The sequence below is a fragment of the Mastomys coucha genome, unplaced genomic scaffold, assembly GCF_008632895.1.
Source record: "Mastomys coucha isolate ucsf_1 unplaced genomic scaffold, UCSF_Mcou_1 pScaffold22, whole genome shotgun sequence".
Classification (NCBI taxonomy): domain Eukaryota; kingdom Metazoa; phylum Chordata; class Mammalia; order Rodentia; family Muridae; genus Mastomys; species Mastomys coucha.
This window is the reverse complement of record NW_022196905.1, coordinates 31,229,589-31,253,881: the sequence shown is the minus strand read 5'-3', so window position 1 is coordinate 31,253,881 and position 24,293 is coordinate 31,229,589. Positions and strand designations below refer to the sequence as shown.

The 24,293-nt window shown below is 50.3% G+C and overlaps 1 protein-coding gene across 2 annotated transcripts in view; it reads right to left on the bottom strand.

The window, feature by feature from the left end:
* The window catches only part of Ppp2r2c (protein phosphatase 2 regulatory subunit Bgamma), an 89,677-nt gene extending 76,649 nt beyond the window's left edge, over nt 1-13,028 (bottom strand). Inside the window, exon 1 of one of the 2 annotated variants that reach the window (XM_031341895.1) lies at nt 12,431-13,028. In XM_031341895.1, the coding sequence (XP_031197755.1) occupies nt 12,431-12,458 (28 nt within the window). In that variant the 5' untranslated portion in view covers nt 12,459-13,028. The remainder of the gene's footprint in view (nt 1-12,430) is intronic. The other variant, XM_031341894.1, reaches the window with a different exon arrangement.
* Nucleotides 13,029-24,293: the final 11,265 nt, after the last annotated feature.

Here is a 24,293-nt window from a genome sequence, read left to right as displayed (position 1 = left end):
AGAGAATCACACAATTTGGGGCAAGTGGGAGGAGATGGTGGGGCAGGATAGAGGACTCAGTGTGAGGAGCCAGGACTGGTCAGATGCCTATTGCTTTAAATCTCTTTGTCACTGGGCAGGTCTTAAGGGTCTCTCTTTGCTCCCCACACAGTTGATCTGACTCAACTAGAGTATTTTATCTGCATGATCCTCTCTACTCCCTGCGGTAGTAGCTCACCCATACAGTGGCCCTGGCTGTTGGCCTTGCCAGAAGCCTCCTCACAAAATGGCTGCCTCCAAACCCCAAGAGCAGGGCCTGGCCTAGAGCACAACCTGTCGTCGGCCAGACTCCAAAGCCACACACTGTCACCTGCTCCACGTCCTATTGGTTCTTCTCAGAAGATGATAGCCATATGAACGATCAAGGACACAGACTGGCAGCCAACCACACAAAATTAAACGCTACCAGGAGCAAATGAAAAAGCAAGGAGCCGTGTTTGCAGCAGAGGTGACAGGTGATCAGAAAGACAGGCCAGAAGGGTGTACACATCCCTCGGCCGAACGGACACCCCAGTCGGGAAGCACCTGCGGGGAGCCTCAGCTCACCACGCTGCGGGTCACTGTGTCCTTACAGTCATGTTGGAAGTGTGGGAGGTTGGACTGTCGCGGGCTCTGGGGCACCGCTGAGTGAGATCCTTGGGGCGAGCTGGGAGTCCGTGAAGACATTCCATAATAAGCCAACCAGCTTCCCAGAGAAAAAGGCAAAGATGCACAAAAGTGCACAGAGAGGGGCCTGTGACAGTGGCCTGCATGACCCCTGGCAGACGGTGCTCCAACACCCACCAGCACACAACTTATTAAAATTCCTAGGAAGAGCTCTTGATGGATGCTACCAGTGGCAACAGTGTCCTCAGAATTCATTTGTTGAAGCATTGTGCCCCACCCCAGGAGCTCAGACTGTGTCCGTGCCTGGAGACGGATCCCCTGAAGAGGTGGCTGAGGTAAAATAAGCTCTCATAGGTCTGTCCTAATCCAACGTGCCTGATGTCCTTACAAGGACACAGCAAGAGAGAGGGAGAGAGGGAGAGACAGAGAAAAACAGACAGATAGACACAGACAAACTGAGAACCACATGATGACATAGAGAGAAGATCCTGTCCACCAGCCAAGAAGAGGAGACCCTGGAGGCCACCTCTGACCACACCTTGACCTTGGATTTGTCATGTCTAGAACTGTGGGCTGACACATTTCTAATGTTTAAGCTGCCTTGTCTCTAGCACTTTGCAATGACAGAAAGCTGGGGCCCTCCTAACCTAAAAGCTGTCAATGTATATTAGTAAGGGAAATCTTAACAAGCAAAACCCACCATTAGCATTTGATAAATGACCCAAAAATGCTTGTTTTACTTAAGCAGTCAATACAGGAATGGACAGACAGAATATGGCTCACTAACTATGATAGACAAATGATGGGTGGACAGATGGATAGACAAGACAGACAGATATGGATGATAAGATAAATAACTGACAGATAGATAGATGATAAGTAGATGATATGCAGGTAAATAAGGGATAACATATATACCTATATAAAAGAAAATACCCCAAACTTTCAGTAACGGGGTTTCCTTTTTTCTGTATTTCCTGACCTTCATACACATGCGCATATATTCTGTGATAGTACAACAGAAATGAAAATGCTTTCAAACAAGGACAGACCCACCTCTACATAACTCCTAGGGGTTGACTGTTCAAAATCCAAACTCATTGGAGCATTTAAAGCCATTTACCTGTCTCCCTCCTACACTGCCCCCCCCACACACACACACTCCATGGATCTCCTGCATTTAAGAGCCTCACAAGCTGCTCCAGCAAGGCTGGCCCCTTTCCTGACTTCACTTCCTGAAGCCGATGCCTGTGTCCACCTTGGCCACCTGGTCTCAACATTTCAGGCCTCAGCTTAGACGTCACCTTTCCCAAGGAAAGGCGTCCCTGGCCTCCCTTGGTAACTTTTGCCTGTCCACTCTGGTCCCTCATCATCAGGGACACGGGGACACTGAAGTCAGCAAGGTTTGGGTGAGGGTTTCTGATACAGAATTTTTTTTTTTGGAAGGGCAGGGTTAAACAAGGTCTTTCTACGTAACCCTGGCTGTTCTGGAACTATGTAGATCAGGTTGGCTCCAAACTCACAGAGATCCTTCTGCCTCCAGAGTGATGCAATTAAAGGTGTGTGTCCGCATTGCACCCGGAGCTACAGAATTCTCACTGGAGCCTTTCAGACTGAAAGCAGGAGGTTTAGTTTGGTCAAGTCATGTGGCAAAGATGGCAGCCCACCAAGATCCACTCTCTCTTAATAAAAACACCATCCCTGGGCTACTTAGCCACAGACTACACTCTCCAGCTCCTCCTTATGCTGGGTGGATCCATGTGACTAGCTCCAGCCAATGGAATGGGGGCGGGAGCGGGGGTGGGGGGAGGGGGGAGCTTGGAGTGAAAGGTATCACTTGTGAGCTAAAGCGTTTGGGAGGCCAGTGAGCTACATTCACACAGCACCTCAAAGAACATAGAGAAGGAGAAGGCTGACAGGTGGAAGGGTCTGGGCCCCCATAATGCTGCCCACCACCAGGTCAGCCACATCTGTGATGACTAACTGCTAATAACACAGGGTCTAGAATCACCTGATGTCCTGGTCTCTGGATAACCCTAGGAGAGATCTTTTTAGTTGGACTAACTAAAGAAGGAAAACCCAGGGTTGGATTATTCCATGGGCAAGGCCTAGACTGAATGGGGTACAGACATTGGGTTAAAAGGACTGAATGCGCACCAGCATTCACCTTCCCTTTCTCGTTTCCCCACCATGGTAGGCTGTACTTTGAACTGAGCACCAAAATAAACCCTGTCTGCCTTGAGTTGCTATCAGAATGTTTTCTCATATAGGCAGGCACGACATTCAGCCACGACATTCAACCACTGGGTCTGGGGCTTCTGTGGAACCGGTGTCAACTATGTCATTACCACATTCTAGATGAAGAGCCCACCCTCTGCTCCCAGAGAGTGCTGGCTCTGCACACACTGACTAGTGCTGGAGTGAAGGCATCTCAGCAGAAGCAGGAGCACACACAGGTGAGCATGTGCTAGTCCTTCTGCCACTCTCACCCTAGGGAGAAAGACGGCTCATCCCCACTGTGCCAGGCCCTGGAGGGCTGCCCTACGTGTCACCCCACACCGCACCTGCCACACCTCAAGGGGGAGCCACACCCACTCTTCCTCATCGTCCACGTGGTCATCAGGTGTAGCCTAAAAGAGGCTCCCTTTAGCTACTGAGCAGGTCTAAACCAGTTGGGGTGCTGGAAACTCCTGGTGAAACGCCAGACTTCTGACCATTTGGCATGGACTCATGGAGTTGACACTGTGATCCTTACAAGGCCACACAGAGTAGTGCCTTCAGCAGGTTGGTAGTTTGAAAATGGAGAGCAGCCCAGCCTGGATCATGAAACACTTGAGAGGCCCAGCCAGTTGCAGGCATGGGCCTCACATCTTGCTCTACATCAGTCCACATGAGAAGGTTTGGGGGCAATTGTGTGGCTCCACATTTCCAAAGCCTCCAGCTGAAGCCTGGGTGGTTGGGAGCCCCTATGCTCTGAAAATAAGGAATGCATCTTGGAGTTCAATGGCAGCAGACTCCCACCAAAGCCGATATTCTGACGGCCACACTCTGGACAGACAGGATGCTGTATCCAAACTGGGTAATCCACTTACTCTGATTTTACCAAGGGGTAAACGGAGGCGTGGGCACTTGCCTAGCATCTTGAGTTTCATGGGGAATAAAACTGGAGTTTAAAAGCAGGCAGGCCATCTGCCCATGGGCTTGGCTACCACATTTAGTAACTGGGACCACCAGGGCAGGGACAGCTGGCCTGCTCACTTCTGATTACACGCCATGCCTTAGGAGGTAGAGTTCGAGAAGTCTGTGCAGCTTGGCAGTTATGGACTCCTTGGAGAAAAGGCCCCTGCGGTGCAGAGGGGAGGAAGGGAGGGTCTACAGAATTCTGCCTGGTAGCTCTGAGAGCTGCAGGGTGACCATCAGTCCCGGGTCTGGGATAGTGATGCAGTAAGCTCTAGGGCTTTAGTGCTCTTCAGGCAGGACAGCCAGCGCACAGCCAGTGTTTGTGCCTGGCAGTGTCTGGGCTCCTCTCCTGAACACAGAGAGCGGGACCCACCCAAAGAGCCACGGTGACCCTGACCCTGACACAGTAGGGCCATTGTCCTCCAGGACATGGGCTGAATGGCCCATTGAGGCAGAACAAAGGCTGCCCACAGGCTCTGGCTTGGCCGCGTGGGTTGCTCCTCACCACGGATGGGGTCCTCAGCCAAGGCTGCTTTAGGCTGAATACACAGGTGATCCAGTAAAGTGAACCTGGAGGGAAAATTGAAGCCTGGCCCAATTCTGCCACCTGCCTTCAGGAGTGACGGGGTTAAAATTTGAACTCTAAAATCAAAGAAGCTCTAAAAGCTGAGGCAGGAAGAGTCAGAGTCCAAGACCTGTCTGGGCTACAGAATAATGAGTTCAAGACCCATCTAGGCAACTTGGTGAACTGGTCTCAAAATGAAAATAAAAAACCTATTTTTTATTAGGTAGAGTATTTGCCTAGCATGTGCAAAGAAGAGAAAAAAGTGGGTGTCCCTAGCCCATGTCCTCACCCTTAGTTTCTTAAATGCTATTATCTTGAAGGTAGTGTTTCTGGATGTCACTGCTTAGACACAATATCTAGCAGAGCTGGCTCCTTCAATAGAGACATACTGCAGGCAGAGGGCCATGTAGGGTGACGAGTGGCCATGTGAGGTCCACAATGCTGGACATTGAAGGGGAGGAGCCTGTTCCAAACCTCGCCTCCTTAGAGTCCCCCTCCATCCCCCAGAGCCTCAGCTCCAAGAGACATGCTTGGAAATTTCAGGACAGCACAGCTAGATTGGCCCCACACACTTGGTACGGGGTCCTTGCAGACTGCCCAGGCTGTGCACCACAAGACCAGCCCTGCAGCCAAGCCTGGAAAACCACATGACCTCATGCTAAGTTAGAAAAGCAGCTTCAATTTTGTTTCTATAATGACATTACTGTTGTTACTCAAAACAGACCCAGGCGTAGAGACAGCCTCAGTGGAGGCTTGCAGGCTGCTGGCATGGACAGCTCCTATGCCCTTTCATCTGCCAGTCCCCACCTTCCACACCTACCACCCTCCCCGCGGAACCCCAGGACTTCACCTGGTAACACTGCTCACCTCCCAAGCCCCGGAACATCTCTCATCAAAATGTCCCTTAGACCCTGGAGCCTTAAGGACAAAATCCAAAAGCTAGAGGGAAAAAAAGCAAGAGCCAGGAGCCGGTGAGGGAACACACTAGAACTTGAGGAGGAAAAGGCACAAAGCTACCATTTGTGCCTGCTCAGCTCCAGCTGAGGGGACCCAGGAGTCAGGTGTGATGGTAGCACCTGTAGCCCCAGAGACATGGGAAGGAGGGTCAAGAACTTCCACTACACTCATGATTTGAAGGCCAGCCTGGGCTACATAAGACAGGGCAGGCAGAGACAAGGGTTTAGGGAAACTAGAGTGCTGACTTCCTTCCCCACATTTAACTGTAGTATCTACACAGCACTTTGATCACTGAGCATTATGACATGTAAGCTACCAGGCAACACAGGGAAACTGAGGCCAAGAGATGTAAAGGATGTGACCCTACCTCCCCCAATCCCTTAATGGGAGGCTATGGAGCCTAGGAAGGCTCACTAAGCCGCTCCAGCAGAAACAAGGGGAGCACCAATCTAGCAAACACTGGCTCTTCCTGGACTACATGTCAGCACCACTAACCCCTCCCCTGAACTCAGTTTCCTCATAGGTGGGGATGGAGCTTTGGCTTGCCAGACTGATGAGAGTTCTGGGGGGCAACTCTGGCTTTGGCCATATCTCATTTGCCGATGCTATTAGGAGGGGGCCCTTGAGCTCCAGTGCCTGGTGAGCTGGGAACAATTTTTCCAACGGCAGGGGGAAGCTCACAGAGACAGAGACATCGACAGCAGTCCATGGAGGGAAATCCAGGACCAAGCAGCCCTGGCTTGAGTTGCATAAAAGACACAGTAGGGGCTCCCCAGATAAGGAGCTGGTGCAAACTGCTCCAGGTTTTCCTACCTTCCGTCTCCTGAGTGTTAAAGGCTCCCTCCTGGGTTTCCTGACAGAAAGCCTGAGGGTCTAGACATCTCCCTCCTGACACAAACAATGCAGGCTTGACAGTCAGGGTGCCAAGATGGCTATGAGAAACTATGGGGCTTCTGTATTCTGTCAAGTGGGCCCCACTTCCAATATACTTTATCTTATACTCCTTCTCCAGAACTAACCCCTGCTCCCATTCTGGAAGCTTCTGGGAGAAGAAAATACCCTTGGACCAATCAGAGGAGTCACTGTCTGAAGTCTTCTCTTTCTAGGTGCACAGGTCAGGGAGGGGAGGCTGGCCAATGGAGGGATCAGCCTAGACACCGTACATTCGATGGATGTGCTAGACCCCACAGGCCAGACCCCTGCTCACCTGAACCCTCTGGATTCCTTCAGCTATAAAGCCAGCACAGTCCTGTAAGGACAGACAACTCTAACATCACACAGAGTACACAGGCACAGGTAAAGAGACACCTACATCCTGGAGTGACGCCTGAGGGATTTCAGGAACCAAGAGACCATGCTCCCTCAGTACGTACCATGTACAAACAGGACAACTGGTCACCGCTGGGACTGCCCCTAGGCTGAGCGCCTGGCCCAAGACCACAGCTGCGTGCTGTGGAAAGCCCAGAAGATATGCTGGACAGCACACTACGAGAAGGATGGGTGTGCGGACTAGATCTAGCCAAGCTCAGATATATCCATCTTAGTCTGTAACTGAGTCTTGGGCCTGTCTCAAACAGAGCCAAGCAGCATCCTTTGGGAGATCGATGTGGTTCTTGAAAATGTCTGATAGACACTTGCCAGTACCCCATTCTAGAGCTCTCCCTTTCTTAGGTTCAGATCCCTCTATTGCCCTGATAGCTTCTTCTTCATTACTTTTTCCTGCTTCCAAGCACCCCCATCCTACAACCTCCCTCTTCTTAGGCTCAAGGCCCCCCACCACCCTAACAGCTTCCATTTCCCAAGTTCTCTGTGCCCTGCACCCACAAGCCAAGAGCATACTAACCCTCAACACAGCTGAGTTCAGTCAAGAGCATACACCAAAAAACCCACCTAGCTATCCTAATTCACACGAAGGTGTGTTTGTGGCCTGGGGTGGGGGCTATAGTGCAGCTGGATACTCAGATGAGGTTCTGTGGCCCTCCCTAACCCTCTATGAGGGACATATAAACAGCAAACAAGCCCATCTGAGGTGATCTTTTGCAAGTGGGCACAGCTGAATGTCACAAGGTGGCTCAGAGTCTAGTCTTGTACAACAAAGGATAAGGGGATTATGTCCAGGGAAAAAGAGGTAAAACTTGTGGTTCTGACTTTAGAATCAGAGAACACTGAATGAGAAGGACACTTGCAGGTCACTGAATTTGCCTTCCCTTCACTAGATGAGAAGGTGGACCTGCGGCTTCTCCACACTGACAGCTAATTAGCAACACATGGCTGTCAAAGCCACTCTCCCTCAGACAGCCGAGGTCTCTGAGTCAACATGAAGCTCTTGAGTTTTCATCTCAGCAGCTTGTGAGTCAGGCTGACCCAAAGACAATAAAAGAAGTCATGGCACCGGGTTGTCTGGAGAGAGCTCTGGGAACAAGATTCCCAGAGCCGGGCTGGGGCTGGGGCTGGGGCTGGGGTGGGGTCTGGGACCTCTACTTCAGAATTAGAAGGATCTCCATAATTAGGGGAAAGAATGGAATCATCTTCCTAGCTCCTATATTCAGTTGGTAGAGTGACATGGAAACATGAGGGTGAGAATTCAATCTCCAGCGTGTACATGAAAGCCCAACATGCACACAGACATACAAGTAACCCCAACAGGGTTTGGGGAGCAGAGATAGGTGAATCCCTAGTGCTCACTGGCAAGTCAGCTAGCCCTAACAATAAGCTCTGGGTTCAATGGAAGATCCTATCCTCCCAAAAGAAATAACTACGGGGCTGGAGCAATAGCTCATCGGTTAAGAGTACTTGCAGTTCTTCCAGAGGACCTGGGTTCAATTTCCAGAACCCACAGAGTGGCTGAGAATCACGTATAACTACCGTTCCAGAGGATCCAATGCCTTCTTCTTACATCTCTGGGTAACAGGCACACCTTAGGGTAGCAAAAGAGCTAAGACATATGCCTGTACAAAAGAAAGAAGTATCTCTATGTGGGCAGATCATCCATTCCAAATGGAGGAGAGATGGCATAATGAAGAAGTGCTAAACTGAAGCAAGCCCTAAAATCAGAAGTGCAAACCCCTGACTCTGCATCTCCACACGCACACAGTGTCAATGCGCTCTTCAGAACTTCAGCTCCCTCTAGCTCTGTTGACTGCAACACACTCCATTCTTTTGGGCTCCTTTCACACCTGGTCTGCAGCTCCCCTCAGCAAGCATCACATGACCCTGGCATCTCCAACATCTTGGGGTTTCCAAAGCAATCTAGGCTTCACATTCACAATATCATACAATGGGCTTTCTGGGCCTCCACTCAGTGACACCCCTGATGCATGGCCTCAGTAGCTTTCCTTAGCCACAGAGAGACATCCTACCACTCTTTCCTTATATCCTTGGCTCTAAAGCCAGAGCCAGTGGCTGAAGCTCCCAAGTTCTGTAGTTTGATGGGGCTGAAACTTGCTCCCCTTGTTCAATTACATCTGTATCAACTTTCCTTCTGTTGTAGATGGTTTCCTTCTGAGCTTAAGCTTTTCTTTAATTCCTTTTTACAAATTGGAAGCTTAACTGGGTGGGTCTTGCTCTGAAGTCATCACTCCCTTTATTTCATTTAACATCAGACTTTTCTTTATTTTTTTTTTAATCTCCTTGAGCACTGGACTTGGCTCCATTACACTTCCTGGTGCTCCTTTTCTCTTCAAACTGTACATATTTTATATATCTTTGTCCCGCTTGATCCTTTTCATGATAGATCTGCGTAAGAGTGATTGCCAATAACCACACAACAGAGTCAATACTAGGCTGTCTTGAAATTTCCTCTGCTAATATCATGAATCAAAAAAAAAAAAAAGCTTCAATTTGGCTTCAGGCAGACTTTTAGGGCAAGAGCAAAAAGCAGCTACATTCTTTGCCAAAATATCACAAGAATGCTCTCTAGTCTCTAGGCCACTTACTAATAGTATTTTTCCCCTCTGAAACCTCTTGAGCTGGGCCCCCACAGTTCAAAATTGCCCTTAGCATTGCCTTCCATACTTCCATATTCCAATTAGGCCCTGCTTAAAGTGTTCAACCACCTTTTTAGTGCAAAGTCCCAGAGTCTTCCATTTCCCCCCAAACAGCATAGTGAAGCCTGTCACAGTAGTACTTGCTCCCTAGTACCAACCTCTGACTTAGTCACTGCTCTATTGCTGTAAGGAGATACCATGACCACAGCAACTCTTATAGAAGAAAGCTCACAGTTTCAACGGCTTGCTAAGTCCAGTATTGGGTGGCACACAGCATGGCAGCAAGTATGGCAGCCATGGTGTTGGAGAAATAACTGAGAGTTCTACATCCTGATCTGCAGGCAGAGAGATGGAGACTGAGTCTGGCACAGACTCGGTTTTGAAACCCCTAAGCCCACACCCAGTGACACACTTCCTCCAACAAGGCCACGCTTCCTAATCCTTCTAATCCTATTATATAGCCCCACTCTGGAATACTAAGCATTCAAATATAGGAGCCTCTGGGGGCCATTTTCATCCAAACTGCCACAGAGTGAACAGAACTCAAACTGTTCTGAGGATATTTAGGATTTGCTAAAGGACTCAGCTCTCACTAGCAAAAGATGACACTGGACTGGGAATTCAAGGGTTTTGTAGGAATTGGTCTTCAGAAGGGGTAGGATGTCTTGGAGAGAAGAGAGAACCAATGAAGCACCCCAGCATCAGGAAGAAAATGCCTAGCTTGAGGAATAGCAGTAAAGGACAAGGCTGAAGCGTATAAGTGAGCAAGGAGCCTACCTGGGGGGGGGGGGGGGGGGGGGGGGGGTCGTTTGTAAAGCAAGTCTCTAGGATATTTAGCAAATGCCTCCAGGAAGCCCAATCCTTTCTGTGAGCATTTTACACCCTGGGGGCCAGGCCACGGTCATCTCAACAATCCTGAGCTAGAGGCCACTGTGATTTCTCCCTTTACAGAGAAGCAAAATGAAGGAAGCCCAGTGACTCATCCACGGAGGCTGAGCAACTCGAGAGTCATAAGCAGGACCTGAACACAATTCCGTACACCAGGTGACAAATCTGTGACCTTGAAGTCAGGGTGTAAATCCGTCAGGATGCTACAGTGTGCTGGGGGGAGGGAGGGCTTCATTTAGGGAGATCAAAATTCCTAATTCCTTCCAGTTAGATTCTAAGGGAGTTTCACTCTATAACATTACTCTTCTACATCCCTGAAGGGTAGGGACATCTGAGTCCTGTATCCTACACACACTGCTCACTGCACAGGGCTCATGATGAGACTTCCCACCAGGCCCTATGTGAAACGCTAGGACACAGCAGGTGTTCAACACATTTCAGCTGTCAATCACTTCTACAGGTCGAAGATCCCCTCGGACTACTCAGAGCCTGAATGGGGAAGGGGGCCTTGTTTCCTCACATTGTACAAATAGGGAAACTGAGGCATATGAAAACAGGCTTCCCCACAGGTCACAGGGCTCTTTGCTATATAACACAGGATGAATGAGGGCAAGGGACCTCCACCCAAGCCCAGCATTGGAATTCGAAGATTCAGCGGATGGCAGTAGTAGCCACGGAACCATGAAAGTACTTCCTCCCGCGAACCATGCTGGGGTGAGTTTATTAAAGAAGAGGAAGTAGGATACGGATGGGAGCAACACTTTGAGCTGTCCTCCTGTGAGGTGGGCACCATGCGTTTGGGTTTGGTACACATAAGCTCGGAGGCCCGCTGGATCGTTCCCAGTGTGCAGATGAGGAAACTGAAGCTTTCCCCCTAGAAAGCCAGAGCCCTGCACACGATTCCCTGCCAAGAAGCCCCGCAGCCGACCAGCCACGCAGGCTGCCTTCTGCCGCTAGGCAGGCTGTGAGCAGAGATAATCATCTTCAAGAAGAGCGACCCTCCTCCGCATCACCCAGCGGGCGACAAAGGGCTGAGTTCTGCACCAGGAGCCTCCCAAAGCCCGGTTAGGACAGCGCCGCCACCCAGCCAGGGCTTGGCAGCCCTGCCCCCTCTCCCCGCACACCCCGCGGCAACGTGTGACTCAGCGGTTCTCCTCGGCGCGCAGAGCCCGGCTCTCAGCATCCAGCACCCGCACGCCCGGGTCGCACACCTAGCCTCTGCCTCCGGGGTCCGCGCGCCCGCGGGGAGTCGCCGCGCCCGCCTCATTTCCGGCGGAGCTCGGCACAGGGGAGGCCATGCCCACGCAGGTTCCTTGGAGCAGGCACCCACGCGCGCCGGGCCCCGGGTACCAGAGCCCCTCCCACCGGGCCAGCTACCTGCTTAAACCCTGGACACCCTCCCCACCGGGCCCGCAGCCCCGGGGAAGAGGTGCCTACACTGCCGGGAGAGGTCTCCAGCACCCGCGTGCCTGCGGGCTGCTGTGGTCAGGTCTGGTACTCCCTCACTGCAGCCTATTCACTTCTCCGGCCCCTAGCTGCGCGCTGGAGCTGTCCCCACGGTTCCTGTGGCCAGTCAGGGCCTGGGGACTCCGGAAGTTACTATCACATTAGCAAAGGACACCGATCCTCTGCATCCCAAGTAGCCTTTGGTGGGGGCTGACGCGCAGGGCCAACTTAGGGGGTTTTAAAGGCAGAGCCTGTTTGGGGGAGCATGCCCCACTTTTCCGGAAAACCATGACGGTCTGGCCCAGCTCCTGTCTCAGTAGCACTACCCAGGAATAAAATAGTAGCCTCTATGAGCCTCCTTCCCCCTCCCATGCAGGGGACCTGCCTCTGGAGGCCAGGGAGGTGCCAGGGCAGCTGAACCCTAGAGGATCTGGCAATGGAATTTTTCCCTCCTGGGTCCCTCTCCAGGGAGTGGACAATCTAGAAATTTCTACGAGCTTTGACCCGGCTGAAAGGGCAAATGAAGGATTTTTAAGCCTTTCCAGGTCCTGGAGATTTCCACACCAGATCTGCTGCAGCCTTAGGCTTTGTAAATGATAGTCAGGGCCCGATCCAGTGCCACCCGGCGGGGGAAGGACAGATGCGTTCCCGAGGGCGGCACGGAGGAGGGTGCTGGGCAGCCGAAGCCCCCGGGTTCCCTCCCTCCCGGCCCGGGGTCGGATTGGGGGTTGGGGGGACACGACACACAGCGCGCGGTCCAAACCTTCGGAGGGCATTCGGTGCGACGGCATCCCCACGCCGCGGCCGGCCGGAGGGGGTCTCAGACAACACGTACGTTACCTTCTGTCACATAGCTGTGGTCCCGCAGGAAGCTGTGGTTAATTTTCCGCGTGTCCGTGTCCTCGCCCATTGAAGGCCGCGCCCGGTGCCCTGGGCATGCCCCGCCGCCGCACACCGATGCAATCCGCAGAGGTCGCGCCGGGCGCGCGGGCCATGCCGCCGCAGCCTAGCAGGGTCTCGGGCCGCCGGGGCCCGGGAGGGCGGGCATCGCGGTCGGGTGGTCGGGGACGGGCGGGCGGGCGCCGCACTCAGGCGAGCGTGCGGCGGGCAGGCGGCAGCCGCAACGTGGGGCGGGCCGGGGCCCGGGCGCGCATCCCGGCCGCTCCGTTCGCGCTGCGTCCGGGCGCCTGGCGGTGGCGGTGGCGGCGGCGAGGGGACGCGCGCGGCGCTGAGCCGGGCTGCGCCGTGGCGGGGCCGTGTCGCAGGCCCCTCCCTCCGCTGCACGCCTCTCCGCCCCCGGCCGCGCAGCCACCGCGCAGGTGGAGCTGATGCGCCGAGCCCCGCCACAGCGGTCACCTCCGGAACCAGGGACACCTATCTAGAGTGGAGGCCACCTTGGTGGCCAGGTGTTGCAATTAGGGACAAGGCGGTTGGAGGAGAGACTTAGGGGGGTCGGGAGTGAGAGGACGTCGCGGCCCTTTATTAAGGAAAAGACGGGGGTTGTTCTGACAATTGCGGGGGCCGGGGGAGGGGCGCCCCGCCCAGCGCGCCTTTGGGGACGGAAGGTCAGCACCCCACAAGGCAGAGCTGGATAATTCGGCTGAGGGTGAGTTGCCCTCTGTCCTTTCTACTCAGGCACCTGTATGGGAGCATTGAAGCTGGTTGGCTGTGCTTGCTCCTTAGAGCATCTCTTCAAAGCGAGGGCTTCTGTCTTCCTCCCCACCTCTCACCTTCCTCCCCTCTAGTCCTCCTTTCTTCCTTCTCCCTTTTCCTCTTCTTCCTCCCCTCCCTCACCTTTCAGTATTTCCTTACTTCCCCTCCCTTTTCTCCCTTTTCAGTACAATTTCCTTGCTTCCTTCTTCTGTTCCTCACCCCCCTCCCTTTACTTAAGTCCTCCCTTCCTTCTATAGTCATCCAAGTACTTCCAGCATCCTACAGGAGCCAGGCAGAAGGGGCGGTTGCGTCGAGAGGGGTGTGTGCTCACCTCTTTAACCAAGCAGCCACCCCCTTCTACTGACTTCTAACTTGAGGAATTTGGAGCATGCATAGGCCTTGAGTGTGTTGATCCTTGGCCTTCCTGGGTTCTCAGTAAGTTCTGCTGTGACAGGAGAGCAGCTTCAGCCTCCTCTGGAAGAGGCTAGGCATTGAGGTAAGCAGGGAGAGTGGCCTAGAGTCCACGCCATGGTGTTAGGCACAAGCTTGGGAAGAGAGATACTGAGGCTGCTCCCGCTTTAGAGGTACTGTTTCAGGCAGCCTTTGGGGCCCCTGGCACCTCCCCAGTACAATCCAGAGGATGTTGGAAGGGAGGGGGCGGGCTAAAGGGACTCTGGTTTCCTGCAGGAGAATGAGGGCATCCAGAGCTAGAACTGATTCCACAGAAAGGCCTACTGAGGACTGCAGGGAGTAGCAAGTACCCCAGAGTCCTGCAGGGAGTCCGGGGAGGGGAGAGGGAGGAAGCCTAGACCCCCTGAGGCCTGGAGCTTGCCCCAGCCTGGAATTTTCTATGGTAGAGCAGGCCACCATTGCCCACCTCCTGGCCTGGGTTTAGATTCAGAGCCAAAATACCCAAACAAGCTCACTCCCAACAGGAAGGTAACTAGCAAATATATGGTCTCACCCTGCCCTGGCATATTCTCCCCTCCCAGCACCTGCTCTGCTTATCCACTCCACATCCCTACCCAGGACCGCACTCTGCAGCCTGCCCTCTTCTTACCATGGTGATGAGCAGCACCCTCCCTGTGTCCCATTCCAATCCCCTGTCTTAAAGAGATACCCACATCCACCCTTTTGCCTGGCCAGCTAGCATTACCTGCCTGGATGTGCTGGACCACACAGAAAACAGCCTGCCGTGACCTAATGCCACAGTCATGGCTCTGAGTCATGCTGAGGATCCCAGATCCCATGGGTTCTGAGCTATCATCAGCCCTTCTGCACCTGCAATATCTTTTTTTCTCAGGGCTCACTTGCACTGGCTCAGTGTTGGGAGAATTTTCGCCTGGGGAAGTGGGGGGGGGGGAAACTATGCAACATTCCCATCCTACCCCACAAGGTCCCAGTGACAAAAAGTTGGAGTCCACCGATGTTCACCCGGGAACCCTTGAATGTATTAGGCTTGTGCATAGAGCAATGAATGAGGGGTATGGACGACCTTCAAGCAGCCACACTGGAAGGTCTGCACCCAGGAGAGATGGTGGAGACCCATTCCTTAGTCCTACCCTACCTATATACTCCAGCCTCTCCCTGAGAAGCCCCCTCCCCTTTAAGCCACTAGAGTGGAATCACATGCAGCTGATTGGGAGTGGCAGCTGGATACACAGGGGAGGGTCCTAGGACTCTCCCACCCCTCATTTTAGGAGGAAAGTCAGAAGTCAAGCAGCCTGGGAGGGATGATGTTTTGAGAGCAGGCCCACAACACTCCCTGCACAACACTCTCCAGTACAACGCTCCCTGGCTCTTAGTCAAAGCCAGGCCTCCTCCCGCCCTTGGAGCTCGTGCCCAACACCTGTACTCCTCTGCCACAGAACCCTCTGCCCCTCTTTCACTCCTGTGCGTGTCCATCACTGCCTCTGGAAGAAGCATGAGCCCCACATAGTCTCTCCACAGACTAATGCCTTCCTGCATTCACAATGGATGCTGCTGTGCCCGTACTGTGCAGTCATGTCCCCATAGAGGCATGATAGGGCATGAATGGAACAGATAAACACCTTGTTTCAGTGGGTCATGACGATGAAGAGACAGCTGGCGCTAAGCTAGAGATGGGCCTACAAGGTCTATTTGAGCATCCATCTCCTCCACATTGAAGAGTAGCCTTCACTCCACATCCCCTTGAACGACAGCCTCTTCATGGCCCATGCTAGGAGAATCTATGCAGATGCCTTCTCTTCCTTACTCCTCATTCACTGTCACAGCTCTCCAGTGGCTCCTTCTAAGAAAGTGTCCAGTGTGTGTGTCGCCACCCAATGAGTGTTTCCTGTGTTCCTTCTGACATCCAGAGGGCCAGGCTGGGTCCCTAATCCTGAGGCCTAGATCCCAGAGGCAGGCATCAGGGGGTGGGGGGTTAGCATTTGTGATGTGGATAGTAGCTTTACAAGAAGAGACAAAAGAGCTTGCTTAGCTCCTCTCACCTATGGCCTTTTAGGTCACAGGGCACCAGGTAAGAGACATGAGCTACCTCCAAGCCAAGAAGAGAGCACTCTCCACAGAATCATATTGGCCAGAATCTCCATCTTGGACTTGATCTTGGACTGCCACCTCTAGCTGTGAGAAAATACATTTCTGCTGCTTGAGGCACCCAGTCTGTGGCATTTTGTCATAGTGACCCAAGTTGACGAACGTGCACAAAGGTTTTATGCCCCCAGTGGGCAATCATAAAGCGATTAGACTTGCTATGTCCTCTCTTCTGTAACTGGCCCCTCTGACCGGAGGGAAGATAGAACTAGCCTCTCCAGGCCTGCCTCATTCCACTCTCCCTGAATGTGAGGGTCTGTCTTGAGTCACCTGTTGAAACCAAGGGACAATATCAGGAAGAAGTGAAAAAGTTTAGGTCTGAAGAAGTGAATATTCAGTTAAGAGTATTAGCTGTTCTTCGGGAGGACCCAGGTTCAATTCCCAGCACCCACATGGCAGCTCACAGGTACCTGTGACTCCAGTTCCAGGGTACCTGACCTCCCACAGACACCTGCAGGGACAGGGTACACTTATAGAGAAGTGGGCACATACACGTTCATAAGTATCATGTTTTTAAAGTGATGAGGTGGGGGAAAGGAGCCCTTGTGGTAGGATTAGTGCCCTCCAAGGGACAGCATGTGGCTTCTTTTCTTTTGACCTAGAGCACAGCAAGAAGGCAGCTAGTCATGGACCAGGAGGCAGCCTTCTTGGGCATCAGGCCTACTGGCACTTTGCTCTCATGACAACCAATCTCTAGAACCTCAAGAAAATGTATGTGTTCTTTAAGTGATCCATCCCATGGTGGCTGTGTGCGTCTGTGCATGCCCACACACCGGGTCTTACTTCAGGACCACATATATGCTGGCTAAGCACTGCCACTGAGCTGTCCCCCCGCCCCCCATCTTGCGATGGTCTGTTTTAGTTTGCTTTTCTGTTGCTGTGATAAAACATTCTGGCCAGAAGCGACTTGTGGAGGGATTTATTTCCTCCAGGTCAAAATGAGGTAGAGAACACAGAGGAGTGCTGCTTGTTGGCTTGCTCCCCTCAGCTTAAAGTGTTATACAACCCAGACCCACCTGACGAGGGATGGCATTGCCTGAGTGGGCTGGTCCCTCTTACATCAATTAGCAACCAAGAAAGTGCTCCACGGATAAGGCTGCAGGCCAATCTGATGTGGACTATTCTTTCTTCATTTGAGGTTCTCTCTTCCCAAGTTACTCTGGGTTCTGTCAAGCTGTGGGCTGAAGCTAACTATGACAGGTGTCTTTGTTGTAGAGCCATAGAATACCCCAGAGTGACTTCTGGCTGCTTTTACTAGTTTGGGAGCTTTCTATAAATAGACTTAGGGCTCTGCCTCTCTTACTGGATGTTATGTTTCTGAGACTCACTGAGGCTCTTGGGTATGGAGCTGTAATTTGTTCTTTGTTTACTGCTGTGTGGTTTTTCCATTGCAGAACCACGCTGCACTCCGCCCAGTTTTAATGGGTGTGCAGGATGACCGTTAGTTTAAAAGCTGTGTTGCTGGGTCTCCTGTATCTCAACGCTGGCATGGCCTGTGAGTGTTTAGCTCAGTTGTGGATGCTTAAGGACTTTCCTGAGAAGTATGTGCCTGTTGCTCAGCCTCCTTCAGAGAGCTGTTGCCCTGGCTTCTGGGGTCAGCTACTCACTGCTTCCACTGCTGAGTCCAACACCCTCTGAAGCACTGAGGATGACCTGGGGTGACGACTCTGCACCCCACGTTGTCCCAGCCTCACCCTCCTCTAGAGAGCTTCACAGTCCTCTAGACTACAGGGTTCTCCTCCCTCAGATACTCCAGGCTCCAAGCTTCCAAATGCTGGGTCTAAATTCTGGAATCTCACGCTGTACATACAAACTGCACCTTCCTGAATGCCTCATTTGCTCCTTCACTAGACACTGGCAACTTCTGTGACAAGGTGAAAACCCCTCAGACTCTGAATTGTACAATCTAGTCACTGCCTAGCCTATTATCCCCGCATCCTCCCTCCTCCTCTCCTCTGTTCAGAATCTACAAGCCAAATGACTGTTCCAGTGGCAGCCAGTGAGCCCTGGGGAAGATCCTTGACTCTCCCTGAAGCTCACATCGAGTTTCTTGCCTTGTGCAGAAGTACAGCTTATCACTTCTTAAGTTAGGAGTGGCTGCAAGGCATGTGTTGGGCCAAGGGCCATGAAGCATTCAGTGTTTCTTTTTATTAGTCTTCTTTTTCAAGTCTGGGAATCTCAGAGGAAGTACTCATCCAGGTAAAGCTTCTATTGGACCCCAAGTGACTACAGATGTCAGGGCCCCCATCACATGTGTAGGGCTAGCAAATATAAACCAGGGATGTAGTCACTAAGTGGTATGTGGTATGGAGTCACTAAGTCCTGAGGGCTGTTTGTTTCTGCAGCACACCTTTACCTGTCCTGACTGCTATATCCTGTGCAGCAGGTAGAGGCTAAGCTTTCCCACATGTTTTTCCCTCCTGTCTCTAGGATGGACCAAGCTACACTGTACCAGGTAAAGTAGTTCACAAGTACCCCTTGGGTGAGCCACGGGGCCAGCCAAAAAAGAGTTGGTTTTAAGGACTAGGGGCATGGCTTAGTGGGAGCTTCCCAAGCAATGTGCATGGCCCTGGGTTTGATCCTCTGCAATAATCAAAACACAAGGAATTGGCTGCCAGTCTGGCCCTCACCATCTTCATCCAGGACCTAGGCTGCTAGGTCAGTGTTCGTTACAGCTCCTTTTACTTAAGATATAAATCCAAGACTCAGGATAACCCAATGGGTGAGAGTGCTCAACTGTGCAAGCATGAAGATCTGAATTCAAACCCCCCAAAAACTGTGTAAAAAAAATAGGTCTGGCTGTTTTCCAGCCTATAACCCCAGCACTCAAGAGGCCAGAGACAAGAGGAGATTGCTGGCTGCCAAGCTGGTTCTAGGTTCTAGGTTCAATGAGAGATGCTGTCTCCAGGGAATAGAGTTCTGGTCCAGTGTCTCTCCCCTGGCCTCTGTAGACACAGGGAAGCACATCTGCACACACATATATACACATACCATATACACAAACCACACTCTCTTATTATGCACACTGAAAGATGAGAGAGAGAGAGACAGAGACAGACAGACAGACAGACAGACAGACAGACAGAGATGGACTTTTACATGCCTCCCAGTCATATCCCTTTCCTTCCCTTCTTCCCAAAGGCAGGCACTGTTCCAAAGCTAATGCTACACTATTCATTTCTACCCTTTAACATATGTGCACATGGTTGAATCATTTTGAGTAGTTTTAAAATGTATGCAAACATTATCATATAGACCGACCTGAGCTCCAAACTGCTTTCTTCTTCCCATCTTCTGGGCATTGTTCCTTTAAGCCCTATGTAGCTTTCCCCATTGATCTTGAGTGCAGGAAGGAAGCAATCGATGGTGTGCTGTACTTGCTTTAAGGACCTTCTTGACAGAACTGGTTGCAAGCATCAGGCCTAAGTTTGTGTTCAGTGATGTCATGGGAATGTCAAGAAATCAGCCACAGTGAAGAATTTACATCCCAGAAGCCGGCCAAAGCTACAAGTTTAAGTGATTGCCTCCAGACGGAAAGTTGTTAAATGTTCATCTGTGACCACAGTAAGCTGTTATTTCCCTAGCCTGGCTTCCACCCACCCTGATGGATGTTCAGCTTGTCTCCAAACTCTCAGGGCAGCAAACAGAACACAGGTCTCCACATCTAAAGGTAAAGTTCCTGGGGACGTGGACGGAGCCCCGGAGTGACACTGGAGTACATAGTTAGCATCTACTTGCTGCCGAAGCTGAGAAATAATGCCTTCCTGCTGCAGGGCACAAGTCTCTTCCACAAGAACTCACAGAAGATGCTGATCTTCATGCAGTGAGATTTATTGGTGCTGTCATTTGTGTATGTCACCTTCTGTCTCCTGTTGGGTCGATACACTACATCCCTTGAGCTGTGAGGGATGTCTACAAAGTGTGTGTGTTCTGTCCATGTTGGGGAAGGAGCACACTAGCTCCTTCCCCATATAAAGAACCCAATGTCCAATCCATCCATTGGACAGTGCACATGCCTTCTGCACATACCTATGACATCACTTATCTTCTGCACAGGTCCCTGTATAGATGTGAGTCTACTTCTGAACTCTGTTCTGTTCAATTGCTCTTTTATTCTGATTTGTATGGCAGTACTGTAGAATTATAGTAGGTATGTAGTGTATAAGAGCTATATAGTACGGTCAATATCTGATAGACCAAAGGCTTCATCTTGGCTTTTCTTCAGAATTCTCTGAGCTACTCCTGGGCTTTTGCTCTTCGACATCAGTTCCTAACAATTCAGATCCCATTACAAGTACGTTTGAGGGGCTGGAAATATGGATCAGCAGTTACAAACACATACTGGTCTTGCAGAGGACACAAGTTCATCCACAGAGCCTAACTCCAGCTCCAGAAGGTCTGATGCCCTCTACCGGCCTCTTCAGGTACTTCACTCATATGCACATCAGCCGTACACAACACACAGAGACACATAATTAAAAGTAAACTAAGTCATAGCCATGCAGTGGTGGTGCATGCACTTAGCAGATAGAGGGAGATGGATTTCTGAGTTCAAGGCCAGTGTGACCTACAGAGCAAGTTCCAGGACAACCAGGGCTACACAGAGAAACACTGTCTTGAAAAAATAAATAAATAAATAAATAAATAAACTAAATCCTTTTTTAAAAATAATAAAATAATTTTTGCTGTCATTTTCATTGAAATCAATATAAATGTATAATTATCCAAAAGAAAGTAACTTTTAGGGCTGGAGAGATGGCTCAGCAGTTAAGAACACTGACTGCTCTTTCAGAGGTCCTGAGTTCAATTCCCAGCAACTACATGGTGGCTTACAACCATCTGTAATGGGATTCAATACGCTCTTCTGGTGGATCTGAAGACAGCAATAGTGTACTCACAGACATAAAATAAATACATAAATCTAAAAAAAAAAAAATAAGCAATCATGGAGAAGAGGAAAAACATCTCAGAAGTTAAGAGTCCTATAGAGGACCCAGTTACAGTCTGAACACCCACACAGTGGATTCAACATCCACTTTGGGCTTCTAAGGACATTACACACACACACACACACACACACACACATATGCAGATATGCATACAGATAAACACCCATACATATAAAATAAAAATAAATCTTTTTTAAAAATAGCACTTAGTTAGATGTCTCTTGTGTCTGGTACTGTTCTAAACACTTTACATCTCATTGAGTCTTTCCAACTCTCCTGTGAGATAGCGTTATGATCTCCCTCTACATATGAGGGAACCGAGGCACAGAGTGATTGGATAATTCGTGAAAGCCAGCAAGCAGTAGGGCTGTGACCTAGATCTGGGAAGAGAGACTCTGTTCTGACTACTGAAGCTCTCTCCCCCGCCTCCGCAGGAAGCTGGGACAAGCTCTGTTAGAGTTGTTCTAAGTCTCTGTGGGAAGGGGTTGGTCTCACCCTTCTCACTTGTTCTAATTGGTGACACTGTCCAACAGGAACACGGCTGATTTCTCTGTTGTGTAGTGCCCAGCAGCTATATTAAATTGTCACATACTGATAATGGCTTGAGAGTGAGGTTACCCGCTCCTTCATGCCCACCCTTTTTCTTTTTTAATGTTTGTTTGGTTTTCTTTAGTTTAAGACAGGATCTCTTGGAGCCATACCTGTCCTTGAACTACAGATAGATCACCTACTCCATCATCTCCTAAGTGCTCAAACTTCAGCAGTATATCACCAGGCCCAGACTCCTTAGGTTTTCTATATGATCGTGTTATCTGAAACAGAAGACAATTTTGGCTTTCCTTGGTTGCGGTGGTTTGAATAAAAATAGCCCCATAAGCCCATAGGGAGTGGCACTATTAGGACGTGTGGACTTATTGGAGTAGGTGCAGCCTTGTTGGAGAAATTGTGTCACTAGGGGGCGGGCATGAGGTCTCAAATGCTCAAGCCAGGCAAGTGTCTCACTTTTGTCTTCCTGCTGCCTATAGATGTAGAATTCTCAGCTACCTCTCCAGCACCATGTCTGCCTATATTTGTCCATTCTATGGTGGTTTGAGTAAAAATGGCTCCCAAAGGGCCATAGGGAGTGGCACTATTAGGAGGTATGGACTTGTTGGAGTGGGTGTGGCCTTGTTAGAGGACGTATGTCACTGTGAAGGTAGGGCTTTGACGTCTCATTTGTGTGTGTGTGTGTGTGTGTGTGTGTGTGTGTGTGTGTATGTGTGTGTGTATATATACATATATATACACATATATATATACATACATATGCTCAAGTCTGGCCAGTGTGATCCAGAGCCTCTTCCTGACTGGCTGCCTGTGTAAGGCATTCTCTTCCGCTGCCTGTGGATCCAGATGTAGAACTCTCAGCTCCTCCAACACACTGCCATGCTCCCACCATGATCATAATGGACCAAATGAACCTCTTAAACTGTCAGCCAGCCCCAATTAAATCTTTTCCTTTATGAGAGTTGCCATGGTCATGGTGTCTTTTCACGGCAATGAACGCTAACCGAAAGACTTGCCATTCTTCAACACTTAGCTATCTGCTCCAGTCAATTTAAAGACAACAAAGTACTGAGTAGTGGTGGTAACAGAGGAGCCTTTGTCTTGTGTTTAGAAATGCTTCTAATGCCTCACCATGGAAGGCGATGCAAGCCGTTGAATTTTAGTCCAAGGTTTTGTCTTAGTTAGCTTTCTATTGCCATGATAAATATCATGACCAAAAGCAACTTGGGGGAATAAAGGAGTTACTCCATCTTATAGCTTACACTCTACCATGAAGGACAATCAAGGCAGGCTCTCAAGGCAGGAACTGAAGCAGAGCCCATGAAGAGACACAGCTTATTGGCTTGCTCCTCCTGGATTACTCAACCTGCTTCAAGCTATCTAGGGCCATCAGCCCAGTGGTGGCACTGCCCACAGTGAGCTGGGCCCTCCCACATCAATCATCAGTCAAGAAAATGCACCAAAGGCTTGCCCATAGGCCACGCTGGTAAGTGTATTTTCTCAATTGAGGTCCCTTCTTCCCAAACGACTCTATATATAATAAATAAGTTACCCTTATGGGCTTTTTTTTTTTTTTGACTTTCTGTTTGGTTGGTTTTGATACCGTGTCTCCTGCAGTCCACAATAGACTCAAACTTGGTGAGGATGGCTTTGAACTGCTGATCCTCCTCTCTTTGTCTCCAGAGCTCTGGGTTAGAAGCATGCACCACCACGTCTGTTTCCATGTGATGCTGGGGACTCACCACCTGAGCTGCACCCTCAGCAATGGCAGGGACAGGGGAGTAAGCAGTTCACTGTGGCTTTAGTGCCTTGCTCTGTGGCCATCCTTGCAACAGCTTTGGTGAAGTGTCAGCTCTGGCATTTTGCCCACTTACTAATTATTCTTTGTTTTCTTGTTATTGACTTTTGAAAGATTTTTTTTCCCTATGGTTTGAAAACAGCTCACCATCAGATACAAGCTTTGCAAAGATTTTTCTCCCAGTCCAGCACTTGTCTTTTTGTTTGTTTGTTTGCTTGTTTTGTTTTGTTTTGTTTTTCGAGACAGGATTTCTCTGTGTAGCCCTGGCTGTCCTGGAACTCACTCTGTAGACCAGGCTGGCCTCGAACTCAGAAATCCACCTGTCTCTGCCTTCCAAGTGCTGGGATTAAAAGCGAGCGCCACCACTGTCCGGCTTTTGTTTTCCTAATATGGCCTCCAAAGGCCGTATCTTCATTTTGAAGAAGCCCAAGTTACTGGGCTTTTTCTTCATGTCTGGATCTTGCTTCAAATGCCAAATCTAAGAAATATTTGGCTAGTTCAAGTTCACAAAGGGTGTGTACCCTGTTCTCTTCTACAGCACAAATCGGCAAACTGTTGCCTAGGGATCAGCTGCCTATTTTGAGCTGTGGAGTGTCAGAGGAACACAGCTGTCCCCATCCATTTATGCATCTCTTACAGCCTCTGTGACAGATTTGTAGAGACCCATCAGCCACCATAAGACCCACAATCCTAAAATACTCTGCTCCTTTAAGAAAAAGTTCCCCACAAGAATGTGCTTTTAAGAGCTATGATTCATTTAGATTTCAGTTTAATATGGTACACACTATGAACTGACGCTCTGTTTATATTACCTACAATTATTTTCTAATGTGCAAGTGTATGTTCAGGTGTGTATGAGAGAGAGAGAGAAAGAGAGAGAGAGAGATCAGTGCTGAACATCTCCTCTATCATTTTCCTGTCCCTCCCCCCTTTTTTTTCCTTTTTTGAGACAGAGTTCTCTCAGTGAACCCAGAGTTCTCTATCCCACCTTGACTGGCTGGCCACTGAGTCCCCAGGATGCCCCTTCTGTGCCCTCTCGATGCTGGGGTTCAAGCACATTGGACTACCAGCTTTCACATGAGTTCCAGGGATCTGCAATGACACCC